Source organism: Musca vetustissima, unplaced genomic scaffold (genome assembly GCF_032173495.1).
Source record: "Musca vetustissima isolate MV318-11 ecotype Yass unplaced genomic scaffold, APGP_CSIRO_Mvet_v1 utg112491, whole genome shotgun sequence".
Classification (NCBI taxonomy): domain Eukaryota; kingdom Metazoa; phylum Arthropoda; class Insecta; order Diptera; family Muscidae; genus Musca; species Musca vetustissima.
The window spans coordinates 14,211-33,912 of record NW_026883060.1 but is presented as its reverse complement, the minus strand read 5'-3'; the positions used below and the strand labels follow the sequence as shown (position 1 = coordinate 33,912).

General features: G+C 35.2%; 1 protein-coding gene across 1 annotated transcript; it reads right to left on the bottom strand.

Moving 5' to 3' along the window:
- Positions 1-1,439: 1,439 nt before the first annotated feature.
- Positions 1,440-16,352, bottom strand: LOC133329799 (dynamin-1-like protein). The gene is made up of 7 exons (XM_061538262.1): positions 16,251-16,352; positions 6,737-6,881; positions 5,547-6,663; positions 2,213-2,576; positions 1,930-2,137; positions 1,587-1,798; positions 1,440-1,505 (listed from the first exon to the last, which is right to left on the bottom strand). Exons 1-7 carry the CDS (start codon positions 16,350-16,352, stop codon positions 1,449-1,451), a joined length of 2,205 nt encoding a protein of 734 aa, XP_061394246.1. The 3' UTR covers positions 1,440-1,448.
- Positions 16,353-19,702: the final 3,350 nt, after the last annotated feature.

Sequence of the window (19,702 nt, the reverse complement as noted above, 5' to 3'; positions counted from 1 at the left end):
GACCTTGTGCCAGTTAAAGTTTTCCTGCATAAACGTATAAACATTTCAGGAATGCCGAACGCAGACGTGGCTTTAAACACCTCTGAACGGATAGGTCTATCGAATGCGGCTTTATAGTCGACGAATATTTGAAATGTGTCAATGTGTTTTTCGTGGGTGTTTTCCAGGATTTGGGGCAGAGTGAAAATCTGATCAATGGTGGATTTGTCAGGCCTGAAGCCGCATTGGTATGGTCAAATAATGTCGTCATTGACCATTGGCTTCAGTCGTTCGCACAGCATTCGGGATAGCCATTTCTATGCGATGAGAAGGAGACTTATTCCTCTATGGTTGGCACATATCTTGTCTCCGTTTTTGTGCACGGGACACATGATGCTGAGGTTCCAATCATTGGGCATGCATTCCTCTGCATTGTACCAATCAGTTGGTGCATGTTCCTGACCGGCATCTGACCAACGGTCTTGAATACTCCGGCTGGTAATCCATCAGCACCTGCTGCTTTATTGTTCTTCAGCCGATTATTAATTGCTATTCTGACCTTATCTTGGCTAGGTGGTATACAATCTATACCGTCATCTCTTATTGGTTCTGGGGTATCTTCTTCACACCCCCACTATTTGATACCAGAAGCTTTGTGAAATGTTCATTCCAGATCATCTAGCGTGTTGATGATCTGGAATGAGCATGTTGCATTTCTGTATCTGACACCAGGTTTCCATCTTTATCTCTACAGAAAGATGTACCTGCACCAAAGCCTTCGGTTTGGTGTTTTACTCGTGCAGGCTTCAGGACGTTATTTGTCGATTGACAAACTCACGTCTATTGTCTGATGATCTATTTGATCCTGATCTTTGAAAGAAAATCATAAATTTATATTGACGATGACGACATTCTATTTGAAATCGTTTTTGGTTTTTGTTTAACATAAAATTGATATGAAATTAACTGCAAATATTATTTTCTTTTTAAATAAATAAAATAAAACATACAAAAAGAGTAGGAAGGAAGATGTGTGTGGGTGTAATAATTGCGAGAAGACGACAGTGGTTAACAATTTTTTTTTTTATTTTATTTTGTATTGTTTTATTACTAACGTGTCGACACACAAGTACTGAAATAGAGGGAGGAGGATAAGCGTTGAGTCCTTCTTGGTTTATCCCACGTAGTATGCCATATATATATAACGAAATATGCTATTTCAAAACGCGAACAATTATATGTGTGATAGTGTGTGGTGGATAGCGTAGAATTTTGATTTCCTTTTTGGTTAGCAGAAGAGAGAGATAGAGATGATGAATAATGCTATATGTTGTTGCGGTTGGTTTTTGGGTGCTTTTGTGGTGGTGGTGGCGGTGGTAGTGCTGCTGATGATGCTGCATTTCAATTTTTCATGCGGGTAGTAGTAGCAACATTTTGTCTACTGTTTGTCCATCCATCCATTCATCCATCTACCACATATGGGTCTCACGAATTTCACTAATAATATGATTAGCATTTGTTAAAGCCTGTCGGGGAGAATAAAATATATTATGAGGGTTATTAGTAATGGTTGTTCTTCATTTCTTTTTTGTTAAAGGGGTACACACCTTCAACATATCGGCAGCTTCTCGTCTACGTATCGCAATGTGATCCGATTCATTTAGCAATGTCTCAACGGCATCTGATTTGTATAAATGTGTCACCAATTCACTTTGTAAATTATCCTTAACGTGATTAACTAGAAAATGCATAACGGCCTTTGGTACTGAATCCTGAATAGATTTGCGTACAATATAGAAATACGATTTGATTAAACGTTCTGAAAGGAATAGCAAAGAAAAAATATCAGTATATGAATATAATTGCAATCAGTTCCCTTTTTTTATAATAAGGTCATCCAGGGAGACCAGTGATGGGTGACCTTATTAATAGATTTTGGCGTGGACCTACCAATAACATCACAATCCTTTTGTTCCTTATCGGTTAAACGCCTGGAGCCCTGATTGGCAGGCACATCGGGTAACAGATTAACTGGTTTCACCGGACTCATCAGAGAATTGTGTAGCGGAGTATTGTGATTGGAGTTTTCCATGCTTTGGGTGGCATTGGGTGCTGGTGGCAAAATATTCGATAACCAGTTATTTTCACCAATGTGGTTCTAAACGGAGAGGAAGGAAAAACAAAAAACCATTTCAAAAATTAGCGAAATTAAAAAATAATAATTTTTACTCACCTGTTCTCCAACATCATTATGATGTTGTTGGTCTTGCTCCTGTTGTTGCTTTTGCTGTTGTTGCTGCTGCTGTTGTTTTTGCAAATTTTGCACAGCCATTACCTGTGGCGATGAATTTGTCGTCCTTGGTGTATTTGAACGTCGTGCCAACTGTTGTTGCTGCTGCCCGTATGGGTCCATAATATTATCAGTTTTCAATAGACTTGGCACCAAGGCAGCATCTTTATGAAAATCAGGATGTTTTGTATTGATATAGGCCAATTCAATGGCCACTAGATTTTCCACCATAACATTTGTGGCCGGTAGGCGGCGGCGCAATAGCTGTGTTACCACATCAACGATTTTCTCATGTAGTTTGGGGAATCTGTGAAAAAGATGATATTAGGAAATGTTCAAGAGGAGAACTATGGAAGATCCTGTAGAAAATCGGGTAGAGAACTTAAGTGTTAATAAGACATGTCACAGTACTTCAATAAGTAGATTACTTGGAGAGCCTCCCCCTACACAGAATAGACATTTTTGTACATATAAAGGGTTCCAAGAATGTGATAGAATAACTTTCTGAGGGATTCTGTATATAAAAGAGCCTTTAAAAGAAATTTTCTGATATAAAGTCTTTCGGAATTCTCCTCTAAAAGAAGATCTCTCTGCGATTTGTTTTATAAAAAGCTTTCAGAGATATTTTTGTACATACAAGGACTTTCAAGAATGCTAGAGAATATTTTTCTGAGGAATTGTGTGCATAGAAAAGCTTTTAAGTCTTTTATACGTAGAAAGAGAATCAATCACATTTCCTACATTAAATTGAAAAGCTTTCATCAATTTCTTATAAAAGCATAATGTTTAAGTTCATTAAGAACTCATTTAATATAAAAGCGTCTTATAATAAAAATGGTTTCCTGAAGTATCATTTAGATGTAAGAGGATTGTAATAAGATCTTTCACAGATCCTCGATTAAATTGAATAGTTTTAAAAGAGCTTTCACAGAAGTGTTTTGTATATGAAAGAGCTTTTCTAAGTTCCATATATAGGTCCTTCATTACGTTCAAAAGCTTTAACTGCTTTCTTATGCAAACATAACAGATTTATTTCTGTATATACAAAATTAAAAATACTCCACGAATAAAAGAGATTTCAAAAAAGTAGTTTTATATAACGAGAAGCTTTTACAAAGGATGTTTGTATATAGAATCGTTTTATAACTCCTTTATACATAAAAACGTTATTGATATGAAAGTTTTGAGTAGTCTTATGTTAAAAGTGGTTTTCTGGAATATTCTTAATATGGAAGATTGATTTCTTTTGTAGAAGTAAGAGCTTTCTGTATATAGAAAACCTTTCAAAATTATTTACATGTTTACCCTCCTATCTGTTTATAGTTGACCTGTGAGAGATCTTCCATAACTTTCAAGTTTTTATTAAAAATAAAGCTTTCAAATCTAATTTCTAAAGTACCATGAGCTATTATCTGTAACTAGAAGAGCTTTCTATAATATTGTAAAAATAAATCCATTCTACCAAGTTTAAGAATAGAAGAGCTTTCAGAGTTATGTTGCATCTGAAATAACTTTCACATATTAGCAGAATAGATAGAACGTTTTTATTTGGAAAATCGACCTCAGAAGTCCTCTGCAGATCTAAACTCTTTCAGTAATTCTCGATATAGAAGACTTTTTCTGTAGATGGAAGCATTTTCGAATATCCTACATAAACCAAAAAAGCGTTCAGAGTTATTTTGTACTGTGCCTTAAGACAGCTTCCGTAGATAAAATATAATTTTTTTATTTTTTACATAGAAGGGCTTTCAGAGAACTTTTAAAGTTAGAAGATATACCTTCTGATAACCGTAGTTGAAAGAACTTGGAGATATTTTCACACATAGAAATCATTACTTTTGCCAGGTCCACATATCCTCCATAAAAGACCTAGGACCTAGGCTTTCATTAGAAGGCGGAAGCGCTTTCATTAAAATTATATAAATAAAACAGCTTATATATTATATATTTTTTCGAAAGCCCACCGAGATATGTGAATAGAAAGCTTTCAGTGAACTTTTTTAGATAGATCAGCTTTCAGATGTGAGCCTTCGGCTGTAGATCAATAATAGTTTTAATATAATTTGTAATTAGTTGCGTGTTCATTAGATTAAAAGCCTTTAGAGATATGTCTACAGAAGAGCTTTCAGTGAACTTTTATAAATAAACAAGTTCTGACATCTTCTGGGATCGGGCATTCATAAAGTTTCTATTTTATTCTTTATTCTGGATTCTTTGTAATTATATAAATTTGCCATTAAATTGTAATTTGCCTTAAATTACAAAGTAAATAATGACGAAATGTGCCTCAACGAAAAGAGCTTTCAGTGATTTTTTTAGAGTTAGGTACGCTTTCAGGTTTTATACAGGTTAAACATTTTTCCGAGGATTCCTAAAGATAAGGAAAACCAAAGTTTTTTTTATAAATGGGAAAGCTTTTTGTGACAGGAAAGCTTTCGATAGCAAACTTAGATACAAAAATCTGTTAGATTTTAAATCGGTTTCATTGTAAAAAAAGCTTTCAGACATCTTCTGAACATTAAAGTGCTTTCATGCATTATTTGTATATTCAGGGATATCACATTTCAAGCTTTTATTTATGTAGACGAGCTTTCTGTTTTTTTGGGCATGAATTAAAAGTCCTTTAAAAAGCTTTTGGTGTATTTCGTAGATGTATTGAAAACATTAAAAAGCCTGAATGGAAGATCTTTCAACGTTTTCCACAGAAAGAAACCCTATCAAAATTCATTGAGAGTCAGGACACTTTTGTAAATAAACTAGGTCCCAAACGTTTTTATTTCGAAATTTATACAAACTTTGTATATAAGTGCTTTCCTGGTTAGATCGCAAATATAACAGCTTTCAAGGTTATATGGATTGAAATCTCTTTAGGAGAGCTTTTCTTTAGTCGTACAGAGATTAAAAGTCCTTTAAAGGTCTTCTGTGGACTGAAGAACTTGTAGGTATGAAGCCCTTTCATAATAGAACACCTATATTCGATCTTTGGAGACTGAATATCATCCGTAGTGTTTTTCTTCACATTTTAGGGTCCGATTTTAGAATTTCACAATAGAAACCTCCTCTAAATGGATAAAATTCCTCTTAATCTATATTATTCATTACGATATAATAACCTCTGGTTAATAGAATGCCAATCAGGGTTTTTGCGATAATAGACTCTTCATGGGAATTCTATATATAAGGCTTTTCATGGGACTACCAACATTGGAATACCACCCAAAATGTCAGAGAAAATCCTTATTCCTTTTCTGGTATAAATAAATAAATCTTTTCTTACCTCAACATTTCCTGTTGCACTTCATTGCCACAATGTTGGACAATGCGTTGCATTTCTTCGTGTATCAATTCGACACAACGCAACGATGGCTCCTCCAATCGACGTATTTGACGTTTGACTAGCAATTCAAATGATACTTCGGGTACAAACAATGCTGGTCTCGGACCAGTTGCATTTCGTATAGCCGTTAAAATATCCATTTTAGTTAGACCAGCTAAGGGATGAATGGAATCAAGTGTGCGTCCAAAAGTCTCATGGAAAATATAACAAATTCGTGCACCACCACACAATTCTGTCGTTTCAATGTTGCGTGCTGTACCATCAATGGTCGAACAATAGGCACTGGCAAATTTCGTAATAATTTGTAGCAGAGTTTGACTTTTATCCTTAACATCTTCACCATATGAATTCAGCAACGATTGGAATTGTGAAGACATAACATTAACACGGGTTTTCAAATCCGGCAAACAGTCTCGTATGTGATGCATTAGTAAACGATTGAGGGTCTTTGCCAAATACGGAGTACCATTACGCGTGGCCAATGTGGGATATTTACGCTGCAAAAATGCCGCCTCATCTTTGAGTTGTTCCTCAATGTCTTTGTTATCTTTTATGTCCTGTTGTGAACGATTGATGACACCGATGATACCCAATTTAACGGGTATAACACGACCACATAGAATATCAATGGCATCTGTGCCAGCATCCATAAGATCTAATTTTGTGACTACAGCCAATGTACGTCGTCCATCGGGATCAACATCTTTGGCTAATTTTAAAGCTTCACTGGTGGCCATATCGGTGTTGGCTGCCGTCACAGCCAATATTATGGAATTGGGATTTTCTATGTATTTCAGGAGTAAATCTTTAATTTGTTGTTCAATATCTTCAGGTTGATCGCCAACGGGAACTTTTGTAATGCCGGGTAAATCCACTAAAGTTAGATTTACCACTCGGGTGGAGAAAATTTTCAAATTTATTGGTTCGGGACAAATGCCTTTGTTAGAGCCAGCTACACGTTCGGTTTCCTCCTCAATTTCTTGACGAATTTGATTGAAATCGGTGTATATCTTTTTGGTGTGTAAAAATTTGCCCCATTCTTCACAGTTGAGTGTGCCTAGGGGAGGGGGAAAAAGGAGATTTGATTAATTGATGATTTATATTTTTAATGTATCTATTTGTTTTCTTACCATTTTCAGCTGATCGATGATTACGATCCGCCAATGGACAATGTATTAATTGTAGAACTAAAGGCCTTCTTGTCACAATGCCAGTACCCCGTGGTAGAAATGACCGTCCAACAAGACTTTCTAGTACTGAACTTTTACCAGAACTCTGAAAAGAGAGAAAGAAGAAAGTGGGAATAAGTTAATAGGGGTCGTAAGTATTTGGCTATAGAAAGCTTAAGGGGGCTAGTATTCCAACTAAGGAAGATCGGGAAAATATGTTAGGCATTTAGACTAGTTATTTTTTCTACAAAAGACGGACTTTTGTCTGTCTTTGATGAGCTGTGAATGATGTTCCGCCCAAAAAGTCTAATAAAATGTATTATTTTTACAAAAGACCTCTAAAAGTCAGCTACATATAAAAGGGTTATTGTGTCCTCAATAATATTTTGGATGGTTAGGATAGGTTTGTCGATGCGCAGTCACTAATGTGACTTGGATGACTATTGTGATCATCCAAGAAAAGAAAAAGATATGGAGAGATCTATGGGGGAGAAAAGAAGTGGCACAGAGAGAGATGAGAAGCTTACAAGGAAGTGTGAGAAAGTATGAGATAGTATCGATGGCTATACAGGACTGGCCAGGACTGCACAGCGATACAGGAGATGCTCAATTGTCTACGTCTCCTCCTCGTCAACGCAGAGTGCCATTTACTGATAAAGGCCCTGATATTGCAATGATAGATTGATAACCTCGTCTAGCTAATAACTTTGCTCTTTCATTACCCATGATATCACGATGTCCTGGTACCCCTGGTAAGATCTTCCAAAGATGTTCTAAATGGCTTTAAGAGCCGTTTAACTATCCACAAATATAGACACCGGTTCAATGATCTCTGCATGCAGACTTTTTTATCAATTCCACTGCCTTCCAAATCGCGAAAATTTCAGCTTGGAAAGCACTACAGTTCCTATCCACTTTGTAGGCAAGCTCAAGGCCTAGCCTTTCACAGTAGACGTCCGCCCCTGTACATTCTTCCATCTTGGATACGTCTGTTAAAAAGCCAGACCGTCCAGTGGAGGGTTATTCCGGTTCCAGTCGTCTCTTTTCGAGGAATAACGACATCTACATCGCCAAATCTCAGGATTGGTGATATATAGTCGTAAAGTTTTACGCGTTGGTCCAATGTCATACCTGGTTCGTTTAAAATACAACCATGCCCAAAGGTACAACTTCGCCAAAGGCAGTTCCACCAAACAAGAGAAGCATAGGATAGTAGAGATCCTATAGACATAGTTCCTACAGAACTACGAAAGTTTCGGTCAATAAAAATTCGGTGCAAGGCCTTATAAAGTACTTTTGGCTATAGAATGAGCTTCGGCTAATAAAGAACCCATGAAAGGTAATTTTTCTACAAAATATTTGGGAACTGTGAAAGGTAATAACAAAACTTTCTGTAAGAAGTATACGATTTGTCAATAGATTTTCTCAAATAAAAAAAAGCATTTTCAAGTATTTCATAATAATAATGAACAATTGAATTATTTTTATAAAATAAATTATAAATATATTATGACAATATCTGATCTGTGGTTATATTCAAGAATGTTCTCTTCATCATCAAACCATACAAAAAAAGTTAACCACAAATTATTGACACAACACTCAATTCTTAACATGCTGAAATTGATAAAATTGTATTTCATATTTTTAATTATTCAATTTAATGAATTCAATTCAATCAATTCAACCAATGGTATTAAATTACAAATATAAGAAAAGGAAAATGATTCAAAAGAAGCAATGGGCGTTTCCACGACAGAGGGGTCTACGATCCGGAACGACCCGAGTCTTACTCGGCCAACGTCTGTCACCTCAGCCACTGTGTAAAAGCAATAGGACTGCTACAATATATACAGTGAGTGTAATAAGTATTTTGCCTCAATATAAATTTGACAAAATTATAATATATACGCCTAAAGCCAGCATACTAAAGATGTAAAATGAATTATGTATGATGGTATATGTTTGTGGACATATTTAGATCTTATTTCTGCAAGAATCACTGCGAAAGACCTATTGGTCACGAAGATATCGGCCAAAATCTATACCAACCCAAAAATGATTATCACAAAAAAGTATCTTGCTTTTTATTATCATTTTTGAAAAAATCATTATATAACACACGCTTTGTCTTTTTATAGTTACCATTGCGGGTAACCACATACTAAAAGCGATTTGGCGACGATTCCAATAAACCACGGCATTTTTTCGCGAATATTTTCTCACATTTACGTTCAATACATTTTCCAGCAATTTTTCATTTAATATTTGGTAATTTCTCGTCCTAATCTCAAAATGAGAGTATTAGATATGGTCGTCGCGGCTTCAAAACATCCCAAATAACTTTAGAATAATAAAAAGGAGGTTTTGCAAAATAAATCGCGAGGATAGGACCTTAAAAACTATTAAAACCAAAATCCGACAAACAAATTATTAAAAAAATATCGCGAAACCCCATTTTTCTGACTTTGAAAACCTTATGGTTCATTAATATTGATCTAGGAACCAATATATGCGATTAAAATAGCAATAAGGTGGTCAGATTCAAAGAAATTAACAGTTCTAAAACAACAGAAACTACAAACAGTACATGAAGTTGGGAGAAAACATCATTCTTCGTCAAATACTTTTGCGTTTTAAAAAACTGTGGTAGCTGGTGACGAATACGCAGTCAATATTTTACATCCGTTTAACACCATCAGTTGCGAATAAAATGCATCAGTGAATAAACTGGTCGATCTATTTATTTTCGAAATTTGATGTATTTCTATTGCCACAAAACCGTTCATATCTTAGAATCTGACCTTCTTATTGCTATTTTCATCGCATATATTGGTTCCTAGATCAATATTAATGGACCATAAAGTTTTCAAAGTCTGAAAAATGGGGTTTCGCGATATTTTTTTTAATAATTTGTTTGTCGGATTTTGGTTTTAATAGTTTTTGGGGTCCTGTCCTCGCGATATATTTTGCAAAACCTCCTTTTTATTATTCTAAAGTTATTTGGGATGTTTTGAAGCCGCGACGACCATATCTAATACTCTCATTTTGAGATTAGGACGAGAAATTACCATATATTAAATGAAAAATTGCTGGAGAATGTATTGAACGTAAATGTGAGAAAATATTCGCGAAAAAATGCCGTGGTTTATTGGAATCGTCGCCAAATCGCTTTTAGTATGTGGTTATCCGCAATGGTAACTATAAAAAGACAAAGCGTGTGTTATATAATGATTTTTTCAAAAATGATAATAAAAAGCAAAATACTTTTTTGTGATAATCATTTTTGGGTTGGTATAGATTTTGGCCGATATCTTCGTGACCAATAGGTCTTTCGCAGTGATTCTTGCAGAAATAAGATCTAAATATGTCCACAAACATATCCCATCATACATAATTCATTTTACATCTTTAGTATGCTGGCTTTAGGCGTATATATTAGAATTTTGTCAAATTTATATTGAGGCAAAATACTTATTACACTCACTGTATATATATATATATATATATATATATAAAAGAAGCAATGAATTTTTAAATTAATATTCCTCTAAAAAGTCAAACACGTTTCTTTCTAATCAATACATTTTATTTTATCTATTGGCGAAATGAATCAATCAATTTTTAATATTACCTCGCTCGCATACAAACTTGGCTACAAATACAATAATTTTTGCACAGCAAATCTAGAACTCATTGTTGCTGTGGATTGGTGGTTTATATTAGAAAGAAAAAAAATACAAACATTTTCAGACGACGACTGTTGTTATCGCCCAAAAATAAAAAGCCGGTGACGACATAAAAATACGCCAAAAGCATTGACACAATTTCTAATGTGCTTTTTGGGAATGATAAAAAAATCGAATAAATAAAATAAAACAACAACAATTACACCATGGGTAACAGGTGGGAGAAGCAAAAAACAACAAACACATAGATAGGTATGTTGGGAAGAAAGGTAAACACAATTAATGAACAAAATAATTACGCTAACAAATTTAATATCCAAACAAAAATTAGATATTGTGGAATTCTGGTATCGTTTTCTTTTTGTTATTTGATTCTTATTTGAAAATATGGTTGCAGTTGTGTACATCCATAACAAAATCTATGTTATATTTTGGTCAAATTTACAATGTAAAAATTAAAAAAAAAAAAACGAAATTGAAAAGAGATCCGAAATTGAAAAAAATCTGTATTATGTCAATTTCCCAACAGTGGTATTTTTAGTATTTTACAAATATTCATTTTCATATATACCTAATTAATCTATGGTTCATCATAATTTATGCAAACTTAAGGAGAATAACATTATATATACATATATGCATATGTTTGTCTTAAATATTTTATAAGTAATGAAACCCGAAACATACATTATTTAATAAATTACGAGATGCACAAATATCAATTGTTTAGTGGGTTGCTCCTAAATCGAACCTATCAATCCTAAATGTTAAACAATTGGACTTCTCCTTCTTTGTAATGACAACCACGATTCCCAGGATTTTAATGGAATCATACCCAACAGAGAATATTAAGGGGGTGGCTTTTCACCTTTTGGCGGTTTGTAAATCTATACAGAAACGGGTCCAAGTGGAGAATGACACTGGTTGTTGTAGCAGATTGTACTGCTCTGTATTTCTTCTTATTCCCCTTAATCTGGTTCTGCTTTTAACTCCAAGTTCAGGAAGGCTGCGACCTGTATCGGTTGAGTCCAAAGAGAAGATGGGGTTAGGTGAGTGGGTTTGGCTGGGCAGTTGAATAGGTGTAGTGTGTCATGTGGTCCATTACCACATGTCGGGCAGATATTATCGATCTCTCCATCAATTCGTGCCCAATATGAATTGAGGCGGCAACACCACCCTGATATTAACTGCGCCAAGACCACTCTGGTTTGTCGAGGTAGCTGCTGCTCTTCTGCAGCTATTGTAGGCGGGTGATCTCCGAGGATAGTATTTACACGATAAGCAATTCGAGATTGCTTCCTCAACTGCATCTGTGTGAATACGATTCAATCCTGGTTCATAGGCCTGTTGATCTAGAGACTGTCTCTCCATATCATCAAGATCCTTCCTGACACGCCTAGGTGTTGGTTGCCTATCCATTAGGTAACGATTTGGATGGCTACTCCTATAACACCCAAGCAGGTATTGCATGGACAACATCTTGCTCAGGAAGGATCTTCGTCTATTGGAGTCATGAGCAGACACCCTGTTGCAGTCCTCAGGGCGGCATTCTGGCAGAATTGAAGACTTTTCCACTGCGTTGCACTGACGTTAGTGGACCACACTGGCTCCGCATAGTTTACCACAGACCGGCCTATTGCTGTGTATGTCGTTAACAAGGTTTCTTTTTCATCTCCCCAAATGCTGTCGGCTAGCGACTTGAGAACCTCCTGCTACTGATTTTATCGCAAATAGCTGTGGCATCCTCGGGCGCCTTATAAAGTTTATCGAATGTGACCCCGAGGACATTGGGGTAATTCGTGGTCGTAGAATGATAGTGGTAGTTGTTGTATCAATTTTTTATGATGAGTAATTATTTTTTTTAAACCACAGGTTCAAAAGGACTGCGACGTGTAAAGGTTGGGCCCAATTGAAGAATTGTAACATTACCACATGCAATGTCAATTAGCACCCAATACGAATTTAGGATGCAACGTCACGCAGATTTCAATTGTACCAAAACCACGCTGGTCTGTCCATGTAACTGCCTAGTCTTTTAAAAATTATTCCGCAACTGCATTAATATGAATACTATTCCTTGATATGCCTTGGTTTATTTGGAAGTTCTTGGAAGGGTAAGATCTTCGTATCATCATGAAGATAGTCCAATGGAGTTTTGAGCATGCAGACACCCTGTTGGAGTTCTCAGGCCAGCATTCTGGCAAGTCTCAATATTCTTCCACTGCGTATCACCTACATTCGCAAACCAACCACATCGGTACGGCATAGCTTACCACTGACCGGCCTATTGCTTTATAAGAGGTCAACAAGGTTTCTTTGTCAGGGCTCCAAGTGCTGCCGTTTAGCGAATTGAGAACCTTTTTCCTACGTTGACTGGAGGATATTTTAATATTTCTTATATTGAAGAAATCTTTTATGTCCATGATATATTCAATCTATTGCAGATGTCAGACGCTATGATCGTAATGATTTTAATGTAAGTTGTAGAACTACCTGTTTCAATATACGGGCCATTGACTTCAATTTTTGAATTCCATAATTATATGTGCAGTCGGTTTCAAACTTAGTTGGAGGGTTGTTAATTCGACGTCGTCGAATATAATATAATTGTTCCACTGCACGGCTTGTTCTACCACACCAGTCCTATCACAAATATAAGATGTATATGTATACGAACAAGCAAGATTGTAGAAGGTCTTGCAGTACATGCTAAATCGAAGACCAGCTTTTGTAATGTCTTCTATGCAGAAATTATTAATTACACCAAGAAAAGATTCAAAACTATTATGTCCAGCATATTTTTCCCACGATTAATAAAATATTATGTTCTTGCTTTAAATTCAGTATTTTCCAACTATATTCAACCAGTTAAACTGATAAAAATTAAGTCCACAAATGTACGAGAAGGATTCCGAGAATAATGTGCTCTCGATAAGAATTAAGAACATTAATATATCCGAACCTTAGTTGTGCCAGAACGGAAAGAGTTTGCAGTTTGTTTTATGACCTTATTGCATCATTAGCCCTTTATGGCTTCAGGGAGCGACTGTTGATACCACTATCGACGATCTGTTAACGTGTTATGGAATGGCGTCTTGGATGCCTTTGCGATTGCAACTAAAGTCTTGACGAATGTCTCGTGTAGACCGATAAACTTATATGTTGTTTAAGATAGAGCTTTTATAATTTTATGTACGGTGGGTATACGCCTAGCATCAACAGAAATGTCAAGTTATAAAATGACTTCTCACGTCCTCGAAGTAAAAAGTGCATGATTGAGTTTGCGGTGGATAAAGAATATTCTGCTCCCGGAAGATGTTAGTGATGATGGATGGTGAAAAATTTGGCCTAGATGCATTTTAGATGTTCTTTTCCCACACTAGGGCCAAACCCTCTTCTCACTAGCATTCAAATTTAAATTTAACTCCTTCAAAAACACAGTATTGGAAAACGTAAAAAAAATATTGTGTGATAAATTTAAATTTATTTTCAAGGACATGCAGGTTTGGTGGACAACGGACCTTGTGTGTCTACGAAGATACACGAGGAAATTATATAACAAAGCAAATAACTTCGTACATATTAAGACACTTATAGAGATTTTTTCAATAATTACAAATGTGAGATCAAGAAGGCTAAGTAACTCTATAAAGGAAGTTAATGAAGCGGCAATAATATCGGAGGGACCAAAATCTATTGGTAGCATTAAAAGAAATGATGACACTTGGACTAATTAGAGACTCTGAACCTATCATATACGCATTTTCCAGGGAGCAGAGTTTTGGGTACGGATGAACAGTTGCTGCATCAGAATTTAACCTCAATCCTCAATCAATGAAGCTATCATAGAATACCATAAGGCTATCTGAAACTAGTATGGGAGGGAGAGAGATTTTCAGGGCCTGTCTGAGGTTATCATTCATACCAAGTCTGTGGAGAGAAGTAAAGGTGAGCTTCATTGCCAAGGCAGGAAAACATAGATACACTTTAGTCTTTCTTCCAATGGAAAGGTTATTAGATCTTGAGATCAGGAAATCACTGGACTTAAATATAATCAGAAAATCACAGCACGTCTGCACTAAAGGCAAGTATATATACACTGCTTTGCATGAAGTATTTGGACACATTGAGTCTTTCTTTCAATGGAAAGGTTATTAGATCTTGAGATCAGGAAATCACTGGACTTAAATATAATCAGAAAATCACAGCACGCCTGCACTAAATGCAAGTATATATACACTGCTTTGCATGAAGTATTTGGACATATTGAGAGAATTTTGCAAATTTCCAACTTCACGTTGGCGGCTTTACTCAATATCGAGGGGACTTTCAACAGCGTAAAACTAGTATATATCCACATAGCTCTCATTAAAGCAGAAATAACAAAAGTAATGGCTTATGCCGATGATGTTCTAGAGCTGATTAGCGGAAAATTCTTACCAACAATATCAGACATTGTGAAGGGGGCACTAGTAGGATTGCGGGTTGTCTTGAAATTGTCTTGGAGTCAACCCTTCGAAAACAGAATTAGTACTATTCACTAAAAAGCGAGAAGTTCCCAATTCCTTTCTATCTACAATAGATGGAGTAGCTCTGTAATTCTCTATAGAGGCCAAATACCGCGGCACCATCGAGCGTAAAAACATAAGCAGTGTGCAAAGGTCGGCAGCAATACGGAGCTCTGAAAAGCACTCCTCAGACTGCTCTGAATGTGATACATTGATTTATTAACTCGTTTTCATGCAACCCGAAGCGCATTTGGGATGAAGAATATATTTCGAGATTTGGACATATGAATGTAAACTCATATAGATATTTTTTGGAGTAGTTCATGTACTGTTGTTTATTAAGTGATATACTGTTAATTTTAAGCCTTTTCCCCTTTGGGCTAGGTTCTCGTTTATTAAATAAATGGAAAATATTCTCATAGCCGGCTAAATATACTACCCTCATCCCAAAATAAAGGTATACAAAAATCTGCAATAAGTCATAGACCTCATGAATTTGTTTCCTAGAACAGATCACAACAAAACGAACAAGAATATAAAAGAAACTTACTATTAGATGAAGAAAACAACCAAAATACCGGCACTAGACAGGTCAAAGTATTCTCACAAAAAAAGAATTACACACACAAGTGGTACAATTAAAATAGAAACATATGTAAATAAAAGAAATCAGCGCGCATCGAAATAATACTAGGTTGATTACACTTTGACCATATCGCACCGCATCGCATATACCCTGCTGGCTGCTCAACACACACACGAATACATAGCACAATAAAAGAAATGTATACATTTGAGTTTTTTTGGCTTTTGCCAGAAGCGGTAGTGGCAGCAGCTAGGCAGGCGAATTATTGATTTTCTCCGTATGTTTTTTTCTTTGGTATGGCCTGGTCGAAAAGAATAACAAACGCAAACAAAACAACAATATTGTCATCAATGGATTACATAAACATCTTCCAATAAGAAAGAGGCCCCCTCCAACAACTCGGTTAGGTGTTAATGTCAACTTAATAACCAATGGAATTCAGTGTTGTTTGTAAGGGAATTTGAAGCAAAAAACATGTGCCGGTTTTCTTGTTCATAGCAAGAAAATTATATAATTTCTTGAGTGCATTTTCTACTACACGCTATGCCTACCTAAAATAATATTCATATTTTTTTGAGGGAACAACTTGATGACATATCTACTAGTGGTCACACACGAACACACAGCTAGAATATTTGTTGTAGCTTGTTTTTTCTTGCTTGCATTGACGACGGACAAATGACTGTGCTTACCTGACTGCCCAAGACCACAATTTGTGGCAGTTGTATTGAATCCGAACCAACTGTATTGAATACATCTTGCAGCTTATTGATCACCGGTATGAGTGCCTCCATTTTTCTGCGTTAAAGGAATATTTCAATTTAATATTTGGTCACACAACACACGAAATGTTTCATTAATAATACAAAAATTTGCACACAAATATGGGGAGTTATGAATTTCTTTTCGATTTTTGCACACTAAACCTTGTATTCTTCTTCTTCTACCCTCCCGTCGCAATTCCACCCTTTTCTTTTTGTATTGAGGCGTTAGATAAATATGGGGGTCGTCGCCGTCTTCGTTGTGGTCGCAAACACTCACTTTTAGTGAATTAAATTTAATGCGAGATTATTTTTTATTAAATCTTTAATATACGACACGTTTAGCTTTGCCCCCAAGCTACTTTTTCTAATTCTTTTCTGCACAAATTTTTATGCAATTCTTTCTTAAAATTTGCAATTAATCACCCGCAGAAAAAAGTATTTTCGCTGTTAATCAAAGAACCGTGCCGCACTGAAATTAAAAACGCAACGGCGTTATTAAGAATGTCAAATGCGAACACATCAACTGTGGTGACGCCGTCATAGCTGTCTATACACTACACCGCTGAATGGTGTGGTTTACACAAGGCAATGGTTGAATGTAGTAGGGAAATTATTTAAAATTTGTCCCATTCCGTTTGCAACTCCCCAACCCAAAAAATAAATCGTATAAGAAGCGAATATTATCGGCCAATTTGGTAGAAAAACCCCCAAACCAACTTTTTTGTTTACATTTTCACACGATTGAGTCAAAACAAAATTTTGGAACATTGAAAGAAAATAAGCGTGGAGGAAATAGAATTAAGTTGTTGACACCACAAGTTTTAAGTCTGATCGAGTTCTATATAGAAAGTCAACCTGGAATTACCCTCAAAGCCATAAAAACTAAACTGTTGAGAGAAAATGATATAAATATTTCCACAAGCTGCATAGAATATGGATTACGGAAATTAAAAATTACGTTTAAGATGGCCTCTATTGAAATAGAACGAAAGAATGACTCCAGAACATTAGGCTTGAGACAAACAAGAGCACACATTGTGTTGCCTACGGTCAGAGGTCGTAATGTCACTATAATTGCAGCAATAAACAACGCGGGAGTTGTACATCAAACAATCGTTTCTAATTCCAGTGTCAATGCAGACAGATTTAAATTATTTATAGATTTTTTTTTGAGAAAATCAATCCAGTGTTGGAAAATAACGCACAAATACACAAGCGACATGACATAAAAAATTTGATCGAATCCAAAAGATGCAACCTTAAATTCTTACCGCCTTATTCTCCAATCGAAAATGCATTTTCAAAAAAAAAAAAAAAATATGTCCAAGAGCTGAGCTGTGTGACGTTTCAATGGAACATAACATTGTTGATGTAATCGAGCGAAGTATTCAACAGCTTACTCGGCAAGATTGTTCTAACTACGTTATGGACATGGTTTTGAAAATGCCACAAGCTGCAAGTCGGGAACCCCTTCATTAAGATAAGCAGTTACCTTATCATCAACAATTTATTAAGTCAAATATGTATTTCACATTTAGGACCGGGTATTCAATTCTTGTTCTTAAATATTTATTTATTAAAATGTCAAGAAATGAAACCTTTATTCTTATCTAAGGAAATATAATATTTGCAGTAATTTTAAACCAATATTTAAAATATAAATCAAAGAATATTAACAAATATAGTTGTATGGCTATGTAATTAACATAAATATTCTTTAATTCGGTGTGATTTCATTTAATATCTTTACTACATAAAACTAAATAAATAGTAATACAAACTGGGGTATTTCTTGACATTTAAATAAATAAATATTTAAGAACAAGAATTGAATACCCGGTCCTAAATGCGAAATACATATTTGAGTTTATACCCAATTTTTGGGTAAATACTCAAAATAGGGGTACCTTTGTATGGGGGCTACCAGTAAACGTGGACCTACATACATAAAATTGCATGGACATTTGGTAACCAAAAAGAACACTCTGTGCCAAATTACAGCCAATTTGGTTGTAAAATGTGTCTAATAGGCAAAAAATACCTTAAATCGGGAGATACGGTTATATGGGGGCTATATCAAAACTTGGACACAGGGACCCCATGTTAAATTTCTATATTTGCTTTGTCATTAGAAACATGTGTGCAAAATTTTGGCCGCCTATGTCAAGTGGTTCGGCAGTTAATGAGTTTTTACCCATTTTTCGGGTAAAAACTCGGGTATTTACCCAAATATTTACCCACGTCTTTAAAGTATCGTAAAACTATCTATTCTAAATCGATTTGATAACAGAAACCCGGAAATAAGGTGTAAGATGTTGTATTACCGAGTCAATATAGTAAATACCCAAATAAATACCCGGAAATGGGTATTTACCCACCCCTTGGGTATTTACCCGGTAAATACCATCTCTATGCATTAAGATAAGCAGTTACCTTATCATCAACAATTTATTAAGTCAAATATGTATTTCGCATTTAGGACCGGGTATTCAATTCTTGTTCTTAAATATTTATTTATTAAAATGTCAAGAAATACCCCAGTTTGTATTACTATTTATTTAGTTTTATGTAGTAAAGATATTAAATGAAATCACACCGAATTAAAGAATATTTATGTTAATTACATAGCCATACAACTATAGTTGTTAATATTCTTTGATTTAATTTTCAAATATTGGTTTAAAATTTCTGCAAATATTATATTTCCTTAGATAAGAATAAAGGTTTCATTTAATTTGGAAAAAGTTTCATTCTATTTGTAAAAGGTTTCATTCTATTTGTAAAAGGTTTCATTTCAATTGGAAAAGGTTTCATTTAATTTGGAAAAGGGTTCATTTTATTTGGAAAAGGGTTCATTTAATTTGGAAAAGGTTTCATTTAATTTGGAAAAGGTTTCATTTAATTTGGAAAAGGGTTCATTTAATTTGTAAAAGGTTTCATTTAATGTGGAAATGCTATATATATATAATAAAATTCTACACCGACATAGTCATGTCTGTCGAAAACAACGATAGAGATCCCAATATTCAAGATATAGCTTTGAAATTTTGCACATACATTGTGACTACTCCTAGTGTGTTTGGTATTTAAAATGGTATATAGCGGTCCACGTTTTGGTATAGCCCCCGTTTAACGGTACATCCCCATATATCGGTATATTGGAGATTTTTAGCATGTTTTCCACCAGAATTGGCTATGATTTGCTACGATTGGTTCTCATTGGGTATAAAATCCTCCGATTGAAAATGATTCATTTTTTTTGTGGTCCCTATATAACGGTACCTCCGATTTTCGGTAAATGAGAGTTTTAGACACTTTTTCAACAGAATCATCTGTGAATTTGTATTTTGGATTCACTTCGGCTATCAGATGTGTCATTT